The 20,565-nt window shown below is 40.7% G+C and overlaps 1 protein-coding gene across 4 annotated transcripts in view; it reads left to right on the top strand.

Annotated features, from left to right (window-relative positions):
* The window catches only part of kirrel3b (kirre like nephrin family adhesion molecule 3b), a 971,552-nt gene that overhangs the window by 838,522 nt on the left and 112,465 nt on the right, over positions 1-20,565 (top strand). For all 4 annotated transcript variants that reach the window (XM_028810345.2, XM_051932391.1, XM_051932392.1 and 1 more), the window contains exon 6: positions 1,171-1,276. In XM_028810345.2, the coding sequence (XP_028666178.1) occupies positions 1,171-1,276 (106 nt within the window). The remainder of the gene's footprint in view (positions 1-1,170; positions 1,277-20,565) is intronic.

Raw genomic sequence — 20,565 nt, 5'->3', positions numbered from 1 at the left:
AATGTGCTTCCATATTGTTATGATGTGAAAGAAGACCAATATGACAAGAGAAACCCCACATGGAAACTGGGAGAATTTACACAGCCCATCCACATCTACTGGAATTGAACCCCAGTCTTGCAAACTGTGCAATAAATAAAGTGGCTGTGTCATACTGAATACAATTTACTGTAATTACAAAACACTTTCATTTTACTGTACTGTAATTCCTGTCAAAATTTATTATATTTTGAATTTGTATGCTTAAATCCAGGGCACATTTCCCAAAAAGTTGAAAGCCCTATAGAATACCTTTAACTTTTGATTGATTCTCTAGCCAGCCTTCAACAAATGGCTGAACTGTATCAGTAGATAATGACTGCTGCCAATGCTGCTGCTGTCCTTTTTTGCTGTCCTTGAAGCAGATGGGGGTCATCCAATTATCTACTCCACATATTTATTATTATTATTATTATTTTTATACAGAGAGCCTCCTGACTACCAGCTGTGGTATTAACAATCATCTAATTCCATTATTCACACAACAGCAAATGAATATCTGCCTGTTCAAACCCGGGGATTTCTCAGCATCATATCAGTTTCACTGTGGGCTTATAGCTTCATTCAGAAGACAGCTCTGGTGAAACCACAGAAAAATAATAAACTTTTTAATAATTATTCAGCCATTGGCAAAGGAAAAAACTGTTTATTTTTTGCCAGCAATGGTCATTTCTTCCTGCCCTTCATTTTTGACATGGCAGCTTAATAAATTTCACCTATAATTGAAAGATGAGTCATTCTGTTCAATGCAGCATGTCCAGAATTGCAGCAAAGAAGAGGAAACATCATTTATGTGTCTAATTTCAGTGCAAGCAGGGAGGTTTTAAGGAACGGGGAGGTCATCCTGGAAGAAGTCATTGGCACAGAATTTTGCAGTGACTAACAAAGAATGAAAGGTGTTTAATTTTATAAGAAAGAAAGAAAGAAAGAAAGAAAGAAAGAAAGAAAGAAAGAAAGAAAGAAAGAAAGAAAGAAAGAAAGAAAGAAAGAAAGAAAGAAAGAAAGAAATGGTGGGTGGTTGTAATTTTGTGCAGTCTTTTCACCCCTCATCATGTCGTTTATTTTCTATATATTACATAATGCTGAGATGGAAGGAATGTATCACTGAATTACCGTTCTTCTCCTCTGCAGATCCTCCTCTTGTAAATCTTTCAGTAGAACCTCAGCCAGTGCTGGAAGGCAATCTTGTGAAGTTCCACTGCTCTGCTAAAGCCAATCCAGCTGTCACCCAGTACAGGTAAGGAAAACAACTGGAATAATGGGGGGGGGGGTCTTTACTCAGCTAAAGGTACTATACAGTCAATCATGTTGAAAGTGAACTGTCCAACACACAGTCGTTGATATGTCCAAACAAAGTCATACTAAATATAAACCTGCGTATTCAGAGTGTCCATGGGGTTTACATCGTGCAGTTACATTAATACACTTCTTTCTTCAATATAATGTTTATGTTGGTACATGTGAACAAATTGAGACAATAAGTTGATTAAGCTCCTTAATTAGCTAATAGCTATGTTGACGCATATGTCAACTGTATCCATATTGGACTCATATGTCATCGAAATACTATTTAAAAGTTGACAGAGTTTCCTTTTAATCTGCAAAGCTATATTTTCATTCCACGTCCTTACAGCCCTTTGTGTGAAGATATTGTTTTTTGCCTGCACCTACATCACTTGTATGAAAATGTGGTATATAAATGAACGTTGTTGTTGCACCTTATATATACGTTCCTTCAATATTCACTGGTGTCTTTAAGTGTGTGACTTGCCCTTTTATTAAAAGACTTTTGATGAGTGAATGTGATCATTGCATTTGAGACTTTCAAAGACCTGTGTTAGGTTTCCATGTTCAATCTTTGATCAAGGCTTTTATCATCCATTTGAAACTCTGCTGGTTCATTCTGGTGCGTTAATTGCGTTATTAAAGCTACTTTATTATTTCCATGTAAATGGAAGTTAAGGGATGAGGTCAATAATTCGCTATTGAGTTAAATTTAGATTCTGATTCTAAGATGTTTAAGACATCGAAAAATGCTGATTTTAGTGTAGTGCCTGTAAATTTCCATCCATCCATTATCCAACCTGCTATATCCTAACTACAGGGTCATGGGGGTCTGCTGGATCCAATCCCAGCCAACACAGGGCACAAGGCAGGAATGAAACCCCGGGCAGGGCGCCAGCCCACCGCAGGGCACGCACACACACCCAGCACATGCTAGGGAGAATTTAGAATCGCCAATCCACCTAACCTGCATGTCTTTGGGAGGAAACCGGAGTGCCCGGAGGAAACCCACGCAGACACGGGGAGAACATGCAAACTCCACGCAGGGAGGACCCGGGAAGCGAACCCAGGTCCCCAGATCTCCCAACTGCGAGGCAGCAGCGCTACCCACTGCGCCACCGTGCCGCCCCGACATGCAATATGTGACGTGAATTTTGACCGGCAGCGTAATAGGTTAGTTCACCTACCCGCTGTTTCCACAGTCACCACTTGTGTCATACGGTTGGAAATAGAGCATAATTTATATGTATAGTTGCATCTATTTCATTTCTTTTTTGACCGGGAGGATATTAGCATATATGGCTATACGTGTTTGTTGTATAACTCAATAAAGTGTATTTAAATAAAAAAAGTCTTCATAATTGTTGTATTTTATTCAAGAACACTGTAATAGCCTAATATAAGGCTTGCAAAATTAAAAAAAGTAAACTCATGGGTCATTTATTCTCACTCCTTAAAAAATACAAAATGAATTGAACATGAACTAGTTCAAAATTGAAATGGTGAACTATGAACGTGAATGTATTCATTTTAATCTGTGTGAACTGAACTTTGAGCTAGTTCTTGTGAGGTGTGAACTTGCACAACACTGTTGGAATTATATAGTTGGTTAATTTGACCTTCAAATATTAACTACATCTCCATTTAACCACTATTCACTTTTGTTTTGTTCCTAAACAGTTGTCTCCCAGTATTCCCAGTATGTTTTGGATGAGCCATTTTTACTCCAAGCTGTAATAGAGTCATGCACTCTAGGTTCAGGATGCTTTTGGTTACTCTCTGACAGACAGTCTACAGTGTTATGTTGTAATGTCCTTTTATAGCATTCACAAAAGAGATTGTTCTTAGCAATATTTACTTCAGGAGCATCATGAATGGAAGTGAAGTATCACCCATACTGGTGTGAAGGTTCTACTACAGTATATGATAAATATCTTAAAAAGGCAAGAAGGACAAGGGTTCCATCAATTATTGGGATACAAAGGCAAAGTGATGATGTCCTCCTGTCTCTTTAAGCATTAGACCATTCAGTTAGTTTCTCAATACCCCAAGTCAAACACCAAAGAATTCATTCAGGCCTTCCATTAGCCTGTGCCATATGAAGAATCAGAGACTTTACATTCTGCTGACTCTCAAGAGTTTTCCATGGGTCACTCGGGGTGAATATCTCACCCTGGGCATATAATATTATTATACTACTGATAGGCCACAAGAAGACCAGGCCTTGTTCTTACCCAGGGCTCTTGTGCCAAATTCTGAAATGGTTACCAGATAATAATATTTAGAGTAAACAGTGTATATAACTAAGTAAAGATACATTTAGTATTACTCATGCATATTTTGAATTGCACAGTGGCACAGTGGTACTTTCCTTGAGGTCAAATAGATAAATAAATAAATACATATATACATCTCCACATCAAAAGAGAAATGTGGTGTTTATATTTGTGAATTTAGTGACCTATAGTACATGCTTACAAGTCTTAGAGAGGGAATTGGCAAATACAACCAATGTTTGACCTTCTTGACCCCATAACAGTTTCTTCAAACAGCGCATTAGGTGATCCACAGAAGGCTTGAAATAATTAAACTCACCAATAAAAAAAAAAATTGTAAACTGATTATTAATTCCAAACACTTCTCCTTTACCACCTTATCGTCTGACAGGCTTTCGGCCGTCAATATCCAGCGGAGATTCAATAAACTTGAATCTCACTAGGCTCAGCCCGGAATGCTGCATTTGGTTGCAGGAGCTATTGTGAAGAAAACGGCTTGCCTCTAAATAAAGTATACATTCTAAAAAAGACTTAGCAGCCATCACACAATGAAATGAGATCAACCTAGCGGCAGGGATAAACAGGCAGATCAAAATCATTCAAGAGCATAAGCTTCTGAGTCTTGCAGTCATTGACTGTGCCTTCTGCCAAATCGCTTTCTTTGATCATGATCTCAAAAAATAAAAGTAACTTTCCTTTCCTTTCTGTCCTTTTAGCACACATGCTGATGCCTTAGTCAGACATTTTGGTTCATTTGACTAGACACAGATACTACACTGATGGCAAAGAAGATAAGCAGATCAATTTTACATGTTCCTACTTTACGTAGGTACTAGAAGTTTTACAGAATTAGCACTGATGCCTTATATATAAAGAGTCCTAGGTTCTAACCTCATGCTTAGTAGTTGTCTCTGAACAGTTTAAACGTTCTTTCCAGGTCAACTTGGGTTATTTCATATTCTAAAGACATTCTTGTTAGATTAACTGGCACTTCTTCTTTTGTTGCATGTGAGTGTGGAAGTGGGCCCTCCTATTGAACTGACCTCACTCTTCATGATCAGTTTCTTCTTTATGTCTCATGTTTGCAAAAATGGTTTGGCCTAACGTGACACTGAAATTGACTAGAATTTTATTGTCACAGTGTAATTAAAGAGTATAATGTTTTGATCCTTCTATTTGCAATTTTTTGCTTTTCTTTTTGGTGTTACCCAATGATGACCTCATCAGTTTTTAAATTTTGGTTTCTGTGATGCTGCACGCTGTTATAGGCATGTCCTGCATGAGCACACATGTGTATGATGTTAGGTCGGTCTCTTTGAGTTTCACGCTTATTCGTAGTCTGAAACTTTTTGCCAATTTCTTTTCAAGGGTGTTCTTGGCTTTGACTGTGTTTTGTTCCAAATTGTGATGAGTGAAGCAATTCACACAAGAAGAATGGCTGGTAGCGACTGTTTAAGGGACTGAGTTTTTCCGGGGAGAAAACACAATAATGTGCACAATTATGCATTTTAGTGTGACTCTGTGTTTAAAACATGAAGCACTTCACATTTTAAAAAAATGTCCTCAGCAGTGAAGTGAATGAGAGGCATAAATAGAATTGAATTTGGCGGCATGGAATGGATTATGAGCTTTACGCAGCTGCAGAAAAGAATATTGGTAAACACTGAAGTATAAGCAAGGCTTTTGGGAGCAGTATTTCTTGTTTTCCATGACAAAAAAAATCTTCATAGTGTAGCCACCAGGGAGCACTCCAGTTCCCCAAACACCCAACACAAACAGGCATGAACACAATTTCAAAGGCACAAAGAGTCTTTTATTTTGTGAAACTCTCTCAAGAAAGCGTTTCCCACCACAATCACAGCCACAAGTACAATAAAGCACAAGATAGCACCCATCAACTCTTTGTCCTCCCTCTGTCTCCCACAAATCACTGCCTCCATTACTCCTCCTGACAAGCATTGTCCACCTTCCTCCCAATTCTTGCTCGTCCATGTGAGCCAGACAGCTCCTTTTATCTAATCACAGGGAGTGTTTCCAGTGACATGACACTACAGCTCCAAAGTAATTCTGGGTGAGGCAGGAGCCCTATGGAGTTGGGAATTCAAAATGGCGCAGCTTCCCCTGGCAGCCCACATGGGACCCAACAAGGCTGTCCTCTGGGACTACAATACCCAGCATGCCTTGTGGGCACCCATGTGGGGAAATGAGCTGGAGCTCAACGCCACCTAGCATCCTGGAGGAGGAAAGTCCTGTGTAAGCTGTCTCCCCCTGTCCTTCCACCTCAAGTGCATCCTGGCAGGAAAAGAACGCAGGTCATCCCTCACAATATCCACAAAGAACTCTTAAGTGAGATTCACTTTTCGTAATTGTGAATCAAAACTTGCCTGTTCTTAACTGAGTGTCTGTAATGAATCTGGGTGTTTGATGAACATTTTCATGCTTGAACTAGTCAGGCTTGTTTTTGTGATTGTTTATATTTTTCATCATTTTCTGTTGATGCCATTTTGTATTTTGTTTATTGTATGGTCACCTCCAAATTGCTTACAGTTGCTAAGTGCAAAGGTCATATAATGGCTTGTATTATACTTCCCACCTATAAAAGATGGAAGCTTCAAACATTAACGTTTTTGAATTTGAAAACAGAAGAAAATGTTTCAACTTAATCAAGCTGGTATGAGAAATCTTACAACATTTATTCTGACTAAGATTCTGGTTTGGTGTTTCATACTTTGACAGTCAGTTTTCTTTCTTTCTTTCTTTCTTTCTTTCTTTCTTTCTTTCTTTCTTTCTTTCTTTCTTTCTTTCTTTCTTTCTTTCTTTCTTTCTTTCTTTCTTTCTTGGCGTGTTGATCGCTTCCTGGTCTAAGACATGTTTTTTTGTCTGCACGCCTTGCCTACATTTTTCGTCACCTGGCCATTTCCTTCTTTTTCTTTCTCTTTTGCCCCCTGTAGTCCTTTCGTGTAGACGTGCTCATAACAAGCCCTGTGCTTCACTAGCACTATAGGAGCTGATCTTTTTGTATTTTAGTATTTGGCCCTGACAACTCTTGTATTTTTACCCTACAGAGTGTCAGCCTCGCCCTATTTATTTTTCAATTTTTTCAAAAATATTCTAGCCCCTGCACCTTCTGCCCACTTTGCTATGTTGTAGATTTCACTTTAAGTGGATAAATTTGCATTTTTTGCCCATCAATCTACATTCAGTAACCCATAATGGCAAAGTGAAGACATTTTCAGAAAGGTTCCCAAATTTATTAAAATTATTAAAAACTGAAATCTCTCATTCATAAAAGTATTCAGACCCTTTATTCAGTACTTGGCAGAATTACATATTCTGAGTCTTCCTGGGCAAGTGTCTATAACCTATACACCTATATTTGGGCAGTTTGTCTCATTCTTTCTGAGAGATCCCCACAAGCTCTGTTAGTTTGGATAGGAAGTGTCTGTAAACTGCCATCTTCAGGTTCCTCCACTGATGTTCTTTGGAGTTTGACTCTGGTTTTGGTTGGACTATTCAAGGACAGACATAAACTTGTCCTTAAGCCACACCAGCATTGCCTTTGCCATATGCTTCCAGTCACTGTCATGCTGAAAGGAGAACCATGGCCCCAGTGTGAGGTCATGTGCACTCCGGAGTAGGTTTTCTTCAAGGTCCTTTCTATTTGGTTCCATTCATCCTTCCTCAGTTCTGACGAGTTTCCGTGTCTGTGCCACTAAGATGTACTCCTATATCATGATATTGACACCATCATGCTTCACTGCAGGGAAGGCAGATGACTAATAGTGTCTGGTCTTTTAGTGCTTAGAGTTCTCTCCAAAGAGTTTACATTTTGTCTCATCAGACCAGGGTATCTTTTCCTCATTCTTTCACAGTCTTTTAAATGCCATCATATTTGTTTTACTCAAGTGTGGCTTCCAACTAGCCAGTCTACCACAAACACTTGATCGATGGAGTGCTGCTGAGATGGTTGTCCTTCCAACAGGTATTCCCATCTCAGCAGAATTCTGAAGCTCTGTTAGAGTGACCTTTTGGATTCTTGATCAAGCTCACTGACCAAGGCCGTTTTTGCCTGTTAATTCAGTTTTTCCTGGACAGCAAATCCTATTTAGAGTCCTGGTGGTTCCAAACATCTTCCATTTCACATTTATTGGGGCTACTGTGTGCTTGGGAATACTCAAACTTAATGGTTTTATTATCCTGTCCTGATCAGTGCCTTACCTCATTTTGATCACGGAGGTCTACAGAGAGTCTCTTAGACTTTATGGCTTGGTCTTTATATAAACAAGTTGTACCTTACTAAACGATGTCCAGTCAATTCAGTTTGCCATACATTGACTCCATGCAGCTTCTAGAACCATGTCAAGGATATTTAAAATCTGGAGCGTCACAGTAAAGGGTCTTAATATTTAAATGAATGGGATATTTCAGTTTTTGAGTTTTACTAGATATGCAAAAATTTCTGAAAACATGTTTTCACTTTGTCATTATGGGATATTGAGGGTAGAATGATGGCTAAAAATAAATTCAATAAAACTCAATATTCAATGTGAAACACAAAAAAGTTTGCAGAAAGTGAAGGGGTCTGAGTACTTTCTGAATCCACAGCATATTTCAAGGATGGTTATGACACCTGAATGTTGCTAGGTAAAACATTCATTTACAGTGTGCAACATAAATTGCATGCAACGGGCAAAAATGTTTTAATAAACATAAGAAACAAGATTGAAAAGTGGAATCTTTTAAATAAAGAGTTTCTAGGGTTTGCTCTAATTTTAAGAGCCAAAAAAAAACCAAAAACAAACTGATGGGATTTTTCAAGAGGCATTACCGCCATCTAGTGAAAAAATTAAATATAAATGACAGGAAATTGTGTCTATAGACACAGAACACCCGTAAAAGTAAGAGACACCAAGATATATAAATAAGGCATAAAGATGAGCTAATGATGTAAAGTAATTGTCAACAAGAAGACTTTTAAAAAGGCAAGTATTTCAAGGAGAAAATACAGTATGTGCTTTTTTAAAATTCTCCTGATTTGATTCTTCCTGGCACTTTAATTCCAAGCTCACATATCTTGTTTGGTGTCATAAAAGTTGTCAGTATTGTGTCTGTTTATCAATAATTTGAAACAAAAGTTTAAACCAAAAGCCCTCTGAAGGTTGTCAAGAGCCTTTTGCGATGCCAACTATGATTTTGCTTTCCAGATTTGTGTCAGACTGGGTACAACAGTCATTATACACATCTGATTCAGAACAGTAGGGGGGATCTGGCTGCAGAACAGAACACACTCCATTAAGGAGGCTTTATCTTTGCACAAACATCTCTGCGTTAGATCAGTTGCCTGTCCACGCCACTGGATGCTGCGCAGCTCATTTGAAGCTGTTAATTCACAGATAGTGGGTGTTCACATCAATGTTTCTTGTGCATTAGTGTTCAAGAGCTCTCATATGTCCCCAAAGACTTGTAAATAAAAAATGCTAATCATCTGATTCCAGCCAATGTATAGCAGCACTGTTGCTGTTTTCTGAGTCCAGCGCATTTCTAGCCTGAAGTGATTCTGCCCTTTGAATAAGCCGTTAAACATACACAGCATAATTCTGCCACTCTGAAACTTTAACTCATGCAGGGACAGAGACCTTCAGTGGCAGTCCGACATGGTTTAATAATCTTCCCTTTTACCTGCTGCAAATCAAGACCCGCTTCTTTCCTCACCAGATGCAACATAATGAATAATTTATTTATCACAGGCTGGGGGACTTTGACATATTTCTAAACCATCTGCTTGTATAATCTGTTACTGTTTATTGAGAGAATATTTTGACAAAAAATGTTGCACCCATCGCTGGGAAGGTGTGCAAGGCCAGGCTCCGATGGTATGGCCATGTCATCCATAGCGTCAATGACTCAGTAGTACAAACTATTCAATTTCAATTCAATCCTCTTCGCCCCTTGTGGGACATAAGGCTTCAATGAGCTCCTTCCATCGCCTGCGGTCTTTTGCAGCATGTTGTGCTTCTCCCCATGACAGGTTCATTCTTTTGAAGCTCTTGTACAACCGTTCTACGCCAGATGTTTTTGGGTCTTCCAGTTTATTTTTTCCAGGTGGTGTCCATCTTAAGTCAACTCTTGGGATGCGGTTTTGCTCCATCCTTAACACATGTCCAAGCCATCTTAAGCATCTTAATGCTCCATCTAAATCACAAGGCCGACCAAAGCACTTGTGGATGGATCGAATCAAGGACGAGGATGCTCTCGACCGTGCCAAGTGGAAATATATGTGCCGTACAGCAGACTCTGCACCAAATGAAAAAGAATCGTAAATTTCTTATTGCAGTTTTGGCAGGAGAGAAAGTGGGGAAGCCAATTCCACCAGGCAACAGGGAAATCTATTTTATTTTGTTGATTTTCTTTAACTATCCGGTATTTCATCTCTTTTATTTATCCCTCTCTTGTGTTTGTTATAATGAAAAAGTACCTTTGGATAACTTTACGTTTTCTAGACTTTCTCCAGATTTGTGCCACTGCAGCCATTTTGTGAAGACACCCTCAGCAATCAATATAATACCCCATAATGTTCAGTAAAAGAAACTCAATTTATCTGTCAGAAATAAACTAATCATAAAAGGCAAACAGGCGGCACGGTGGCGCAGTGGTAGCGCTGCTGCCTCGCAGTTAGGAGACCCGGGTTCGCTTCCCGGGTCCTCCCTGCGTGGAGTTTGCATGTTACCCCGTGTCTGCATGGGTTTCCTCCGGGCACTCCGGTTTCCTCCCACAGTCCAAAGACATGCTGGTTAGGTGGATTGGTGATTCTAAATTGGCCCTAGTGTGTGCTTGGTGTGTGGGTGTGTTTGTGTGTGTCCTGCGGTGGGTTGGCACCCTGCCCGGGATTGGTTCCTGCCTTGTGCCCTGTGTTGGCTGGGATTGGCTCCAGCAGACCCCCGTGACCCTGTGTTCAGATTCAGCGGGTTGTAAAATGGATGGATGGATAAAAGGCAAACAGCGTGGCATATTGTTTAAGGCTCTGGACTTCAAATCCTCAGGCTGTAGATTGAAATCCCACTACTGACAATGTGGGACCAACAGCAAGTCACTTCAGCTGTCTATGCACCAATTGGAAAAAACAAACAAGGTGTATCTCAAAATATTTTAAATAAGGCAAGTGGAGTCGGCATGTGGGTCGGTGGGGGGAGTACTTCGAAGACCTCCTCAATCCCATTAACATGCCTTCCAATGAGGAAGCAGAGCCTGGGGACTCGGAGGTGGGCTCCCCCATCTCTGGGACTGAGGTCACCGAGGTGGTCAAAAAACTCCTTGGTGGCAGGGCCCCGGGGGTGGATGAGATACGCCCGGAGTTCCTCAAGGCTCTGGATGTTGTAGGGCTGTCATGGTTGACACATCTCTGCAACATCGCATGGACATCAGGGACAGTGCCTCTGGATTGGCAGACTGGGGTGGTGGTCCCGCTCTTTAAGAAGGGGGACCGGAGGGTGTGTTCCAACTACAGAGGGATCATACTCCTCAGCCTCCCTGGAAAAGTCTATTCGGGGGTCCTGGAGAGGAGGGTCCGTCGGATAGTCGAACCTCAGATTCAGGAGGAACAGTGTGGTTTTCGTCCTGGTCACGGAACAGTGGACCAGCTCTACACCCTTGGCAGGGTCCTGGAGGGTGCATGGGAGTTTGCCCAACCAGTCTACATGTGTTTTGTGGACTTGGAAAAGGCGTTCGACCGTGTCCCTCTGGGAATCCTGTGGGGGGTGCTCCGAGAGTATGGGGTACCGGACCCCCTGATAAGAGCTGTTCGGTCCCTGTACGATCGGTGTCAGAGCTTGGTCCGCATTGCCGGCAGTAAGTCGAACCCGTTTCCAGTGAGAGTTGGACTCCGCCAGGGCTGCCCTTTGTCTAACGATTCTGTTCATAACTTTTATGGACAGAATTTCTAGGCGCAGCCAGGGTGTTGAGGGGTCCGGTTTGGTGGACTCAGGATTGGGTCACTGCTTTTTGCAGATGATGTTGTCCTGTTTGCTTCATCAGGCCGTGATCTTCAGCTCTCTCTGGATTGATTCGCAGCTGAGTGTGAAGCGGCTGGGATGGGAATCAGCACCTCCAAATCCGAGACCATGGTCCTCAGCCGGAAAAGGGTGGAGTGCCCTCTCAGGGTTGGAGGTGGGATCCTGCCCCAAGTGGAGGAGTTCAAGTATCTCGGGGTCTTGTTCACGAGTGAGGGAAGAATGGAGCGTGAGATCGACAGGCGGATCGGTGCGGTGTCCGCAGTGATGCGGGCTCTGCATCGGTCTGTCGTGGTGAAAAAGGAGCTGAGCCATAAGGCAAAGCTCTCAATTTACCGGTTGATCTATGTTCCTACCCTCACCTATGGTCATGAGCTATGGGTAGTGACCGAAAGAACGAGATCGCGAATACAAGCGGCTGAAATGAGTTTTCTCCACAGGGTGTCTGGGCTCTCCCTTAAAGATAGGGTGAGAAGCTCAGTCATCCGGGAGGGGCTCGAGTAGAGCCGCTGCTCCTCCGCATCGAGAGGAGTCAGATGAGGTGGCTCGGGCATCTGATCAGGATGCCTCCTGGACACCTCCCTGGTGAGGTGATCCGGGCACGTCCAACCAGGAGGAGGCCCCGGGGAAGACCTAGGACACGCTGGAGGGACTATGTCTCCCGGCTGGCCTGGGAATGCCTTGGGATTCCCCCGGAAGAGCTAGAAGTGGCCGGGGAGAGGGAAGTCTGGGCATCTCTGCTCAAGCTGCTGCCCCCGCGACCCGACCTCGGATAAGCGGAAGAGGATGGATGGATGGATGAAGTAATAATAAAGAACTACACATAAATGGATTGGCACTTTGTCCCAAAATGTTTCATGTCTTGCACCCAGTGCTGCCAGGATAGGCTCTGCACTCTGCAACTCAAAAATTTTAAAGATGGATGGATTTATAGCATGTAGATATGCAGAGTTTTACGATAAAGAGATAGAAGCATTTTTAAAGGCTTTATAATGCACAGTTAATTACAAAACACCAACAAATGTTATCAAATTAAAGATCTTTTTATAACTTCCACTCAGGTTTGATTAAATCACGCTTTAATTAGGCTCTTTCCATAATATGCTCGATGGCGAGAGCCTCCTGGTATTCATCCATTATATCTATTAGTCTGATGATCAAACCAGCTGATCAAGCTGTAAACAGTTGGTGTGTTGATGTGACTTTCCAGATTCTTCACTTGTTAATTCTGAAAAAAACAAACACAGCTTAGTTGGAAACAAGAAAAGACATTATGAAAATTGAGATCCATTACTAACAAAGAATCAGCCTACTATACAAGAGCTATTATTGCATTGTACCTGTTAGCAAACAGAAACCTTGAATAGAAAAGTTATCTAGAGAAAAAAGTAGTGAAAATTTTAATATCGCCAGGGCAGTGCTGCAGCCTCACAGATTTTAGAACCATCCATTAATCAAATAATAAAATTCACACAGACACAGAGATTACATCCACACTACTATCTTTTCATTTAAAAAAGCAGTCATTAATCTCAATTTTCTGCCTTTTAGTCCACACTATCACAATGTTTTTAAACCCCAAAAATGGAGACTGTTGAAAACAATCTAAGAACCGTACTTCTGAAAAACGCTGGCTCGACATTTCAGTGTGGGTGGGTGAAAACTCAGACTCTAATCACTCTCTGATTTGTTTGTGCTTATTACATAGCCCTTCCCTGATTGGATTCTACTCTATAAAACAACATTTCATAACCGGATTGGTCACCCTTCATGTAAGAAAACTATATTCCAACATAGCTGACATAGAGGAGCTGCTTTCCATTGTGCTTGTTGTGTTGCTCCCCTAATGTAACCCTAACCCTAACCCTGTGTTTCTAAATTGCATTTCATAAAGTTTAAATGTTGCATTCAAGTACAAAAGCCAAATAGTTTACCAGTCGCTACACTTTTGTAGTAAATTACATGGCTGGTGGCATTACCCTCCCCTTCAAGCATTTGTCTGCTGATGTGCGCTTGCCCAGCATAGGCAAATGGCTACGTCATGTGCTTTTTAGTGGAAGGAGACATCTTCATAAATGATGGAAAACACTAGTGTGGACATAGATTGTTTCCATTTAAAAACTGTATTTTTAAATGAAAATATAGTAGTAGTGGATGTGGCCTAAGAAAATATGTAAGCACACAAAGACCAAGTGTGCGATTCAAACCCAAGATGCTGATTCTACGACATGGCAGTGCTGGCCCCTGCACCTCAATTCAAAGATTTCATTTTTATAGAGTCTCTCGCAAGTAAATATAATTACTGTATATACTCACGTTTAAGTTCTCCCACAGATAAGTCAGGGCTTGATTTTACTGTATAATTTCCAGTATTTTTTAATGTTGGTTGTATAAGTTGAATGCAGAAAACTCACGCTATTGTTCCAAGAGATTATGACATGCTAATGCCCACCTGAGAAAGTAACCACGGAGCACATGGCCTTTGTTTCCTTTGCATTGTGCCTACGTGACCACAAACTATTCCAAAGCGATGTTTGCACTGATTTGTGTTTTTTTGTATCTCACACCCTCATACACCGTTATCGTAAGAGCATCCCTTATCTACAACAGAGCGTTCCATCAGAAGAAAATATGAAGCTGGTTTTAAATTAAACGTCGTTGATGTAGCGAAAGAAATTGGTAACTATGCTGCTGCAACAAAGTTCAAGGTGTCTGAGAAACTGGTGCGAGATTGGAGGAAGCAAGAAGATGTAAAAAAAAAATTAAGTGTCGTATTTTTGAGCGGGCGTATAAGTCGTGGTCTGATTTTATGATCGATTTTTCAGGTTTCAAGACCCAACTTATACGCAAGTATATACGGTAATTATAATATTATCGAATTAAACACTAATTAGAACAAATTTATAAAATGGTCAGAAAATATTAAAGTGTTTACAACCTAAATACATTTTTACTGGGTTAACACAATAGTGTGTTACATTTTTCACATCACATTGCATTTGAGTCTGTACAATATTTCAAGAATTGCTTTAGTTTTATATTTGTTTTCTTCAATAAAGAATATGTTTGCTCTATTTTTGTCATTTATTTTCTAGCCATTCATTCGTTGCCAGTGTGGTCTTCACCTTTCTACATAACGTCTTATTAAAGTTTACCCTGGACATGTTTTTGTTATTCTTCTTGATGTTCTGATTCAGCTGTATGATTCATGGTAACTATAGCAAAGGGCAAATCATATTTATCTGCACATTGTAAATTACTCATTGTTATAATCCTTCACCTTCCATTGCCTCGTGTTTATATGTGGATTGCTATTTATGTTCATGACTAAACTAACATCCATCCATCCATCCATTTTCCAACCCGCTGAATCCGAACACAGGGTCACGCCGGAGCCAATCCCAGCCAACACAGGGCACAAGGCAGGGTGCCAACCCACCGCAGGACACACACAAACACACCCACACACCAACCACACACTAGGGCCAATTTAGAATCGCCAATCCACCTAACCTGCATGTCTTTGGAATGTGGGAGGAAACCGGAGTGCTCGGAGGAAACCCACGCAGACACGGGGAGAACATGCAAACTCCACGCATGGAGGACCTGGGAATCGAACCCAGGTCCCCAGATCTCCCAACTGCGAGGCAGCAGCTCTACCCACTGCGCCACCGTGCCGCCCCTAAACTAACATTCTCAGATCATTTTACCCAGTTTAGGGTTACAGGAGATCAGAGCCGATCCCAGCAGCTTTAAGGGCAAAGCAGGAAATTACCTTGGGCAAGGTACCATCTCCTCACTGAGCCTACTCAACCCACTTCCACACCCACAATTTAGGGAATTAAACTGGAATAAGCAGGTCAGACAGTGTTAGGGTATTTATAATACAGGAGTGTAATGGTGGCCCACTGCTTAGCTTCTGCTGTCTCACAGCTCTACAGGCTCCGATTTCAGTATCAGGCTAGTCACTGTCTGTCTTTCCGTGCTCCAGACAGAGTGGTGGTTCTGAGGCTAGGAATCTGCACTGGCAATCGGTAGGTTGCCGGTTCAAATCCCGTAAACTCCAGAAGTGATTCTACTCCGTTGGACCCTTGGGAGAGGCCCTTAACTTGCAATTGCTCTTTCCTGGTTATGATGTGTATCTGCATCCAGCCCTGCAAGTAGGCCCTCCAGGGAAACACCAGGCAGAATTGACATTCCAGGAGCATAAAAAACCTCACACTGGTATCATTCCATCTGAACTAATGTGGTGCTGAGGTGCCACCCATCACATGGCTGCACTTAGGTCCTAATCTGGGATCTTGATGTGGTTTGTCATGTGGTGGGTAAGGCAATACATTGTATTGATGATTGCTCCTAACTTGTCCATATGGGTTTTTTCTTAATACTCTGATTTTTCCCCCATCTCAAAGATGTTCAGTTTAGGCCAAATGGTGGCTCAGTTACTGCACTGGGGGCCTCAGAATGTAGAAGTGTACTGTATGTGAAGACTTAGCATTCTTTTGTTAGATGCAGGTTGGATGGGCTCTGTCTCTGTCTAATCCAGTAATGGCATAAGTGACTTCATGAAACGGATGAATGGATGGATGGATGTCTGAAGGCAGACTGGTTCTTCTGTGCAGTATGTCAGCTTTTAAAAGTTTTGCTTTGCCTCAGTTTTGCTGTCTGTTTTTCTCAGGATGATCTGCATTGCCTGCTTTTGTCTCTCTGATTAAATGACCTGCAATGACTGAGCTTTCAGCTGTCACAGGGGAGCCTGCACTGCAGGGTTTATACCAGATAATACCATTTAATTCAGTACTAAAGAAATGCTTAATAACTCACATTTTATTAATTAATTTATGATGATATTCATGCTGTTCTGTAATGTATATCTGTGATTGACTGGCATCCCATTCATTGCTGGTTCCTGCCTAGTGTCCGATACTGCCCAGGTAGGCTCCACCACCCACTATTCTGGATTACGCAGGCTTGAGAATGTTATGTAATGTGTGTCGTCTTACTTGTATTATGAGTTCTAACTGCATATTCTATTCAACGTGGGGTTAGTGTGGGGCTGCATTAGCCTGCATCTGCAAAGATAAAAAGGTTAAAAGTTATTTCTATGCCTTGATTTGTTTTTCAGCTTGGAAATAACCTTCAACTTTTATTCTACTTAATGTTTATTGTTTTTAGTGTGTGAAAGTACAAGGAAGAATTTTTACATCCATGGGATATTTAATAAATAAAACCAACAAATAAATCAGTAAGGTTAATCCTTGAAACCAAACTATTCTAGCTTACTAAAGTTATCTCCCCAGATGAAGAAATGACCCCCAGCTCACAGAGCGCGGATGCAGCACTATTAGCTACTGTGCCACCCTTTTTCTAATGTCAGCTGCCTTAAAAAAGAGCTCAGCATGGCACATCTGCAGTTTACCCAACAAGCTACCACAGCTGTTCTGGGTAACATTTGGTATAATTAATTTTGCTTTGTGGGTTTAATGCATTGTTGATTTTAATGAATTACCATTTTTGCCTTGATTGCAAAAAATAAATAAATAAATAAAAGTAATAACTCTAATTGCTGGGGTGTTCACCCTCACCTATAAAATTACAGAACATATTTTTCAAAATCAAAAGCAGGTGCCAACACAAATACCATGGGAGGGAAGTTTATTTTGCTCCAAAGCGAGGGGCCGGGCTGCAACCATGTGGCGTGCGAGATTTGATTAGGGAGGCAGATCGAATGTAATTGCAAAGCATGGGATTGGAATACAAAAAAAATGGAAAATGCGGAGGTTGAAAAGGAGCTGAAAAGAAGAAAAAAAAAAAGAAACAAAACAAAAATGGAAATCATTGTGGAACTCAACGGGGGGGGGGGGGGGGGGGGGGGGGGGGGTGGCATGAACGGGGTTGGTTACATGGGTAAGGGTGGTAGCTCTCAAACACGTCCCCAACTGCAAGCATATCAGTAATAAAAAAATGATTTGCGTTTCCCAGATTTCTAAAGTCAATCACTTAGCAGGTGCTTGGTTCTTATCATTTGGCAGAGGGAGCGAGAAAAAAGAAATGAAAGGAATCCAAAGAGATGAGAAATTTAATGAACTTGTCCAGGCAAGCAACAGTATATTCACAGTATGCGTTAGGGGCTTCCTCGCTTATTTTCCAATTAATTCATCAGCTTTGCATTAAAAGGGGGGGCTTTTGTGTTCTTTTCTTCCAAATCAGCCTAGAAATGATTGTGAATATTCATTCTAAGCTACTATCTAGCCCCTTAACCTATTATGGTAGCCTGTTATGGAATTACGAGCCCCAAGCCAGGGACCAGTTAGCATCGGAAACACGTTTCAAATTAGCAAAACATTCATGTGTTTGATATGTCAGAAAAAATGAAGTAACAATGAAAACCCAAACAAGTACAGTTGCATTTTTTTAAACCTCAGAGTCATACCCTCATCCCACGCTGTGCTAGTCACTGTACCATTGGAGCCCAATGTCCAGGCTTTACCGATTTCAAAGTGTCGCTTCATTTAAATTATTTTAGTACAGAGGGTATGTAGAGTGGATTTCTGAGTGCTCCCTTCATATTGTTGAATGAGACATCCAGTAATAAAGACAACCGGTCAAGCTTTTAATTAATTAATTAATTATAGATAGATAGATAGATAGATAGATAGATAGATAGATAGATAGATAGATAGATAGATAGATAGATAGATAGATAGATAGATAGACAGATAGATAGATAGATAGATACTTTATTAATCCCAAGGGGAAATTCACAATTAAACCATCAAGTAATAAATTAATTAGACAACTGTATAAAATATCACTTTGTCAGTCAATGATTGGTTGAAGAGCATAGGTAGGCAGAGGCTTTCCTGGCCACATTTGGTACAAGGCAAAAAACAAACTCACACCCATGCTAATTCATTTGGGGCCATTTTAAAGTCACCAGTCACCTAATCTAGACATGATGTGAAAAAGCATAAGAAAACATGTTGCATGTTAGTCGGACATGTAAGAATTTCACTTTATTCTTTTCACTTGACAATACTGCTGGTGCTAATGGGGAGTAGGGAGACATGTATGACATAATAAGTCGCTCGTCTAGCCAAGGCCAAGGTGGACCAAGGTTGCTTTTCATTGTTCCTCATTGTCCCAGACTTATATTGATGCCTCAGGCGTAACTATCTCCAACCATTCACAGTGTTGACCAGGGGACCCCAACTCCAGTACTGGAGGACCCCAGTGGCTGGAGGTTTTCATTTTAACTGTTTTCTTAATTAGTGACTTGTTTTTGCTCCTAATTACCGTTTAAGTTCTCCCACGTATAAGTGGGGGCTTGATTTTTCTGTATAATTTCTGCCTTTCTTTTCTATGTATTGTGCCTACGTGACCACATGGTAATACTATTCCGAAGCAACGTTTGCACTGTTTTGTGGTTTTTGTATCTCATTCCCTTATACACCTTTATCGTAAGATCATTCCTTATCTACGATGGAGCGTTCGATCAGAAGAAAATATGTAGGTTTTGAATTAAAAGTCATTGAAGTGGCGAAAGAAATTGGTAACTGCACTGCTGCAGCAAAATTCGATGCGTCTGAGAAACTGGTTGGAGATTGGAGGAAGCAAAAAAAAAAAAAAGTGTATTTTTGAACGGCCGTATAAGGTCTGATTTTATGATCGATTTTTCAGGTTTCAAGACCGACTTATACGTGAGTATATATGGTAACTTCTTTTGAATTCATTTTATTTGACTTTCTCTTGAAGACACAGACCCCTTAATTGTTTCTTTTTCCTTAATTAGCAGCCAAACAATTATGAGATACAAAACATAAACAGCAAACTGTGTCAATCATACAATATCTGCAAAATAAAGAAAGGTTAAAGTTTCAGGATTGTTAAGAAAATCAACAATTTCGGAAATGTCTGCTATTGCACAATGAGAGCAGCAACAAGCCATGCAATTAAAGATCAGGTTTTAATTACCAACAAGAATCAGAACCTAACTAAGCAACTGGTTAGAGTGAAATTGGTTGGAGTCTGAGGCCCTGACTTAGTTGGTCTTCTGTTGGCTCACTCAATTCACATTTCATTGCTGTTTGGGTGCTGTTTAACGAAAGAAATGAAGCAATTCAGAGGAATGATGAAGAATCAGGGGAACAAATCTTAAAAAAAACAAGTCAATTACAATTAATTCTAAAGAAGTTAATTAACAGCAAAAACAGGTCACAAATTAAGGAAAGGGTTAGAATGAAAACCTGCAGCCACTGGGGCCTTACAGAACCGGAGTTGGGGACCCCTGGTGTTGATGATGACCTCTTGTCTTTGACAGTGTCACTTGGATATCTAGTGACCAGCCCTACATAATGGTAGTATCACTGCAAATGATAAAGGCAGCCTATATTATAGAGTCAAAACATGAGTGAAACACACTGAAGAATCACAAACCAATTATCAAGTTTTATACCACACACTGAGTCGTTCTTCCTGAGGGTATGGGTCTAAAAGAACCGAGGACAACATTTTTGAATGAGTAAACTCTTTGACACTCACCCATATCACTCAAGCCATAAATACAGTGGTGTGAAAAACTATTTGCCCCCTTCCTGATTTCTTATTCTTTTGCATGTTTGTCACACAAAATGTTTCTGATCATCAAACACATTTAACCATTAGTCAAATATAACACAAGTAAACATAAAATGCAGTTTTTAAATGATGGTTTTTATTATTTAGGGAGAAAAAAAATCCAAACCTACATGGCCCTGTGTTAAAAAGTAATTGCCCCCTTGTTAAAAAATAACCTAACTGTGGTGTATCACACCTGAGTTCAATTTCCGTAGCCACCCCCAGGCCTGATTACTGCCACACCTGTTTCAATCAAGAAATCATTTAAATAGGAGCTGCCTGACACAGAGAAGTAGACCAAAAGCTAGACATCATGCCAAGATCCAAAGAAATTCAGGAACAAA

The sequence above is a fragment of the Erpetoichthys calabaricus genome, chromosome 9, assembly GCF_900747795.2.
Source record: "Erpetoichthys calabaricus chromosome 9, fErpCal1.3, whole genome shotgun sequence".
NCBI classification, from domain to species: domain Eukaryota; kingdom Metazoa; phylum Chordata; class Cladistia; order Polypteriformes; family Polypteridae; genus Erpetoichthys; species Erpetoichthys calabaricus.
This window is presented reverse-complemented; position numbering and strand designations above follow the sequence as displayed.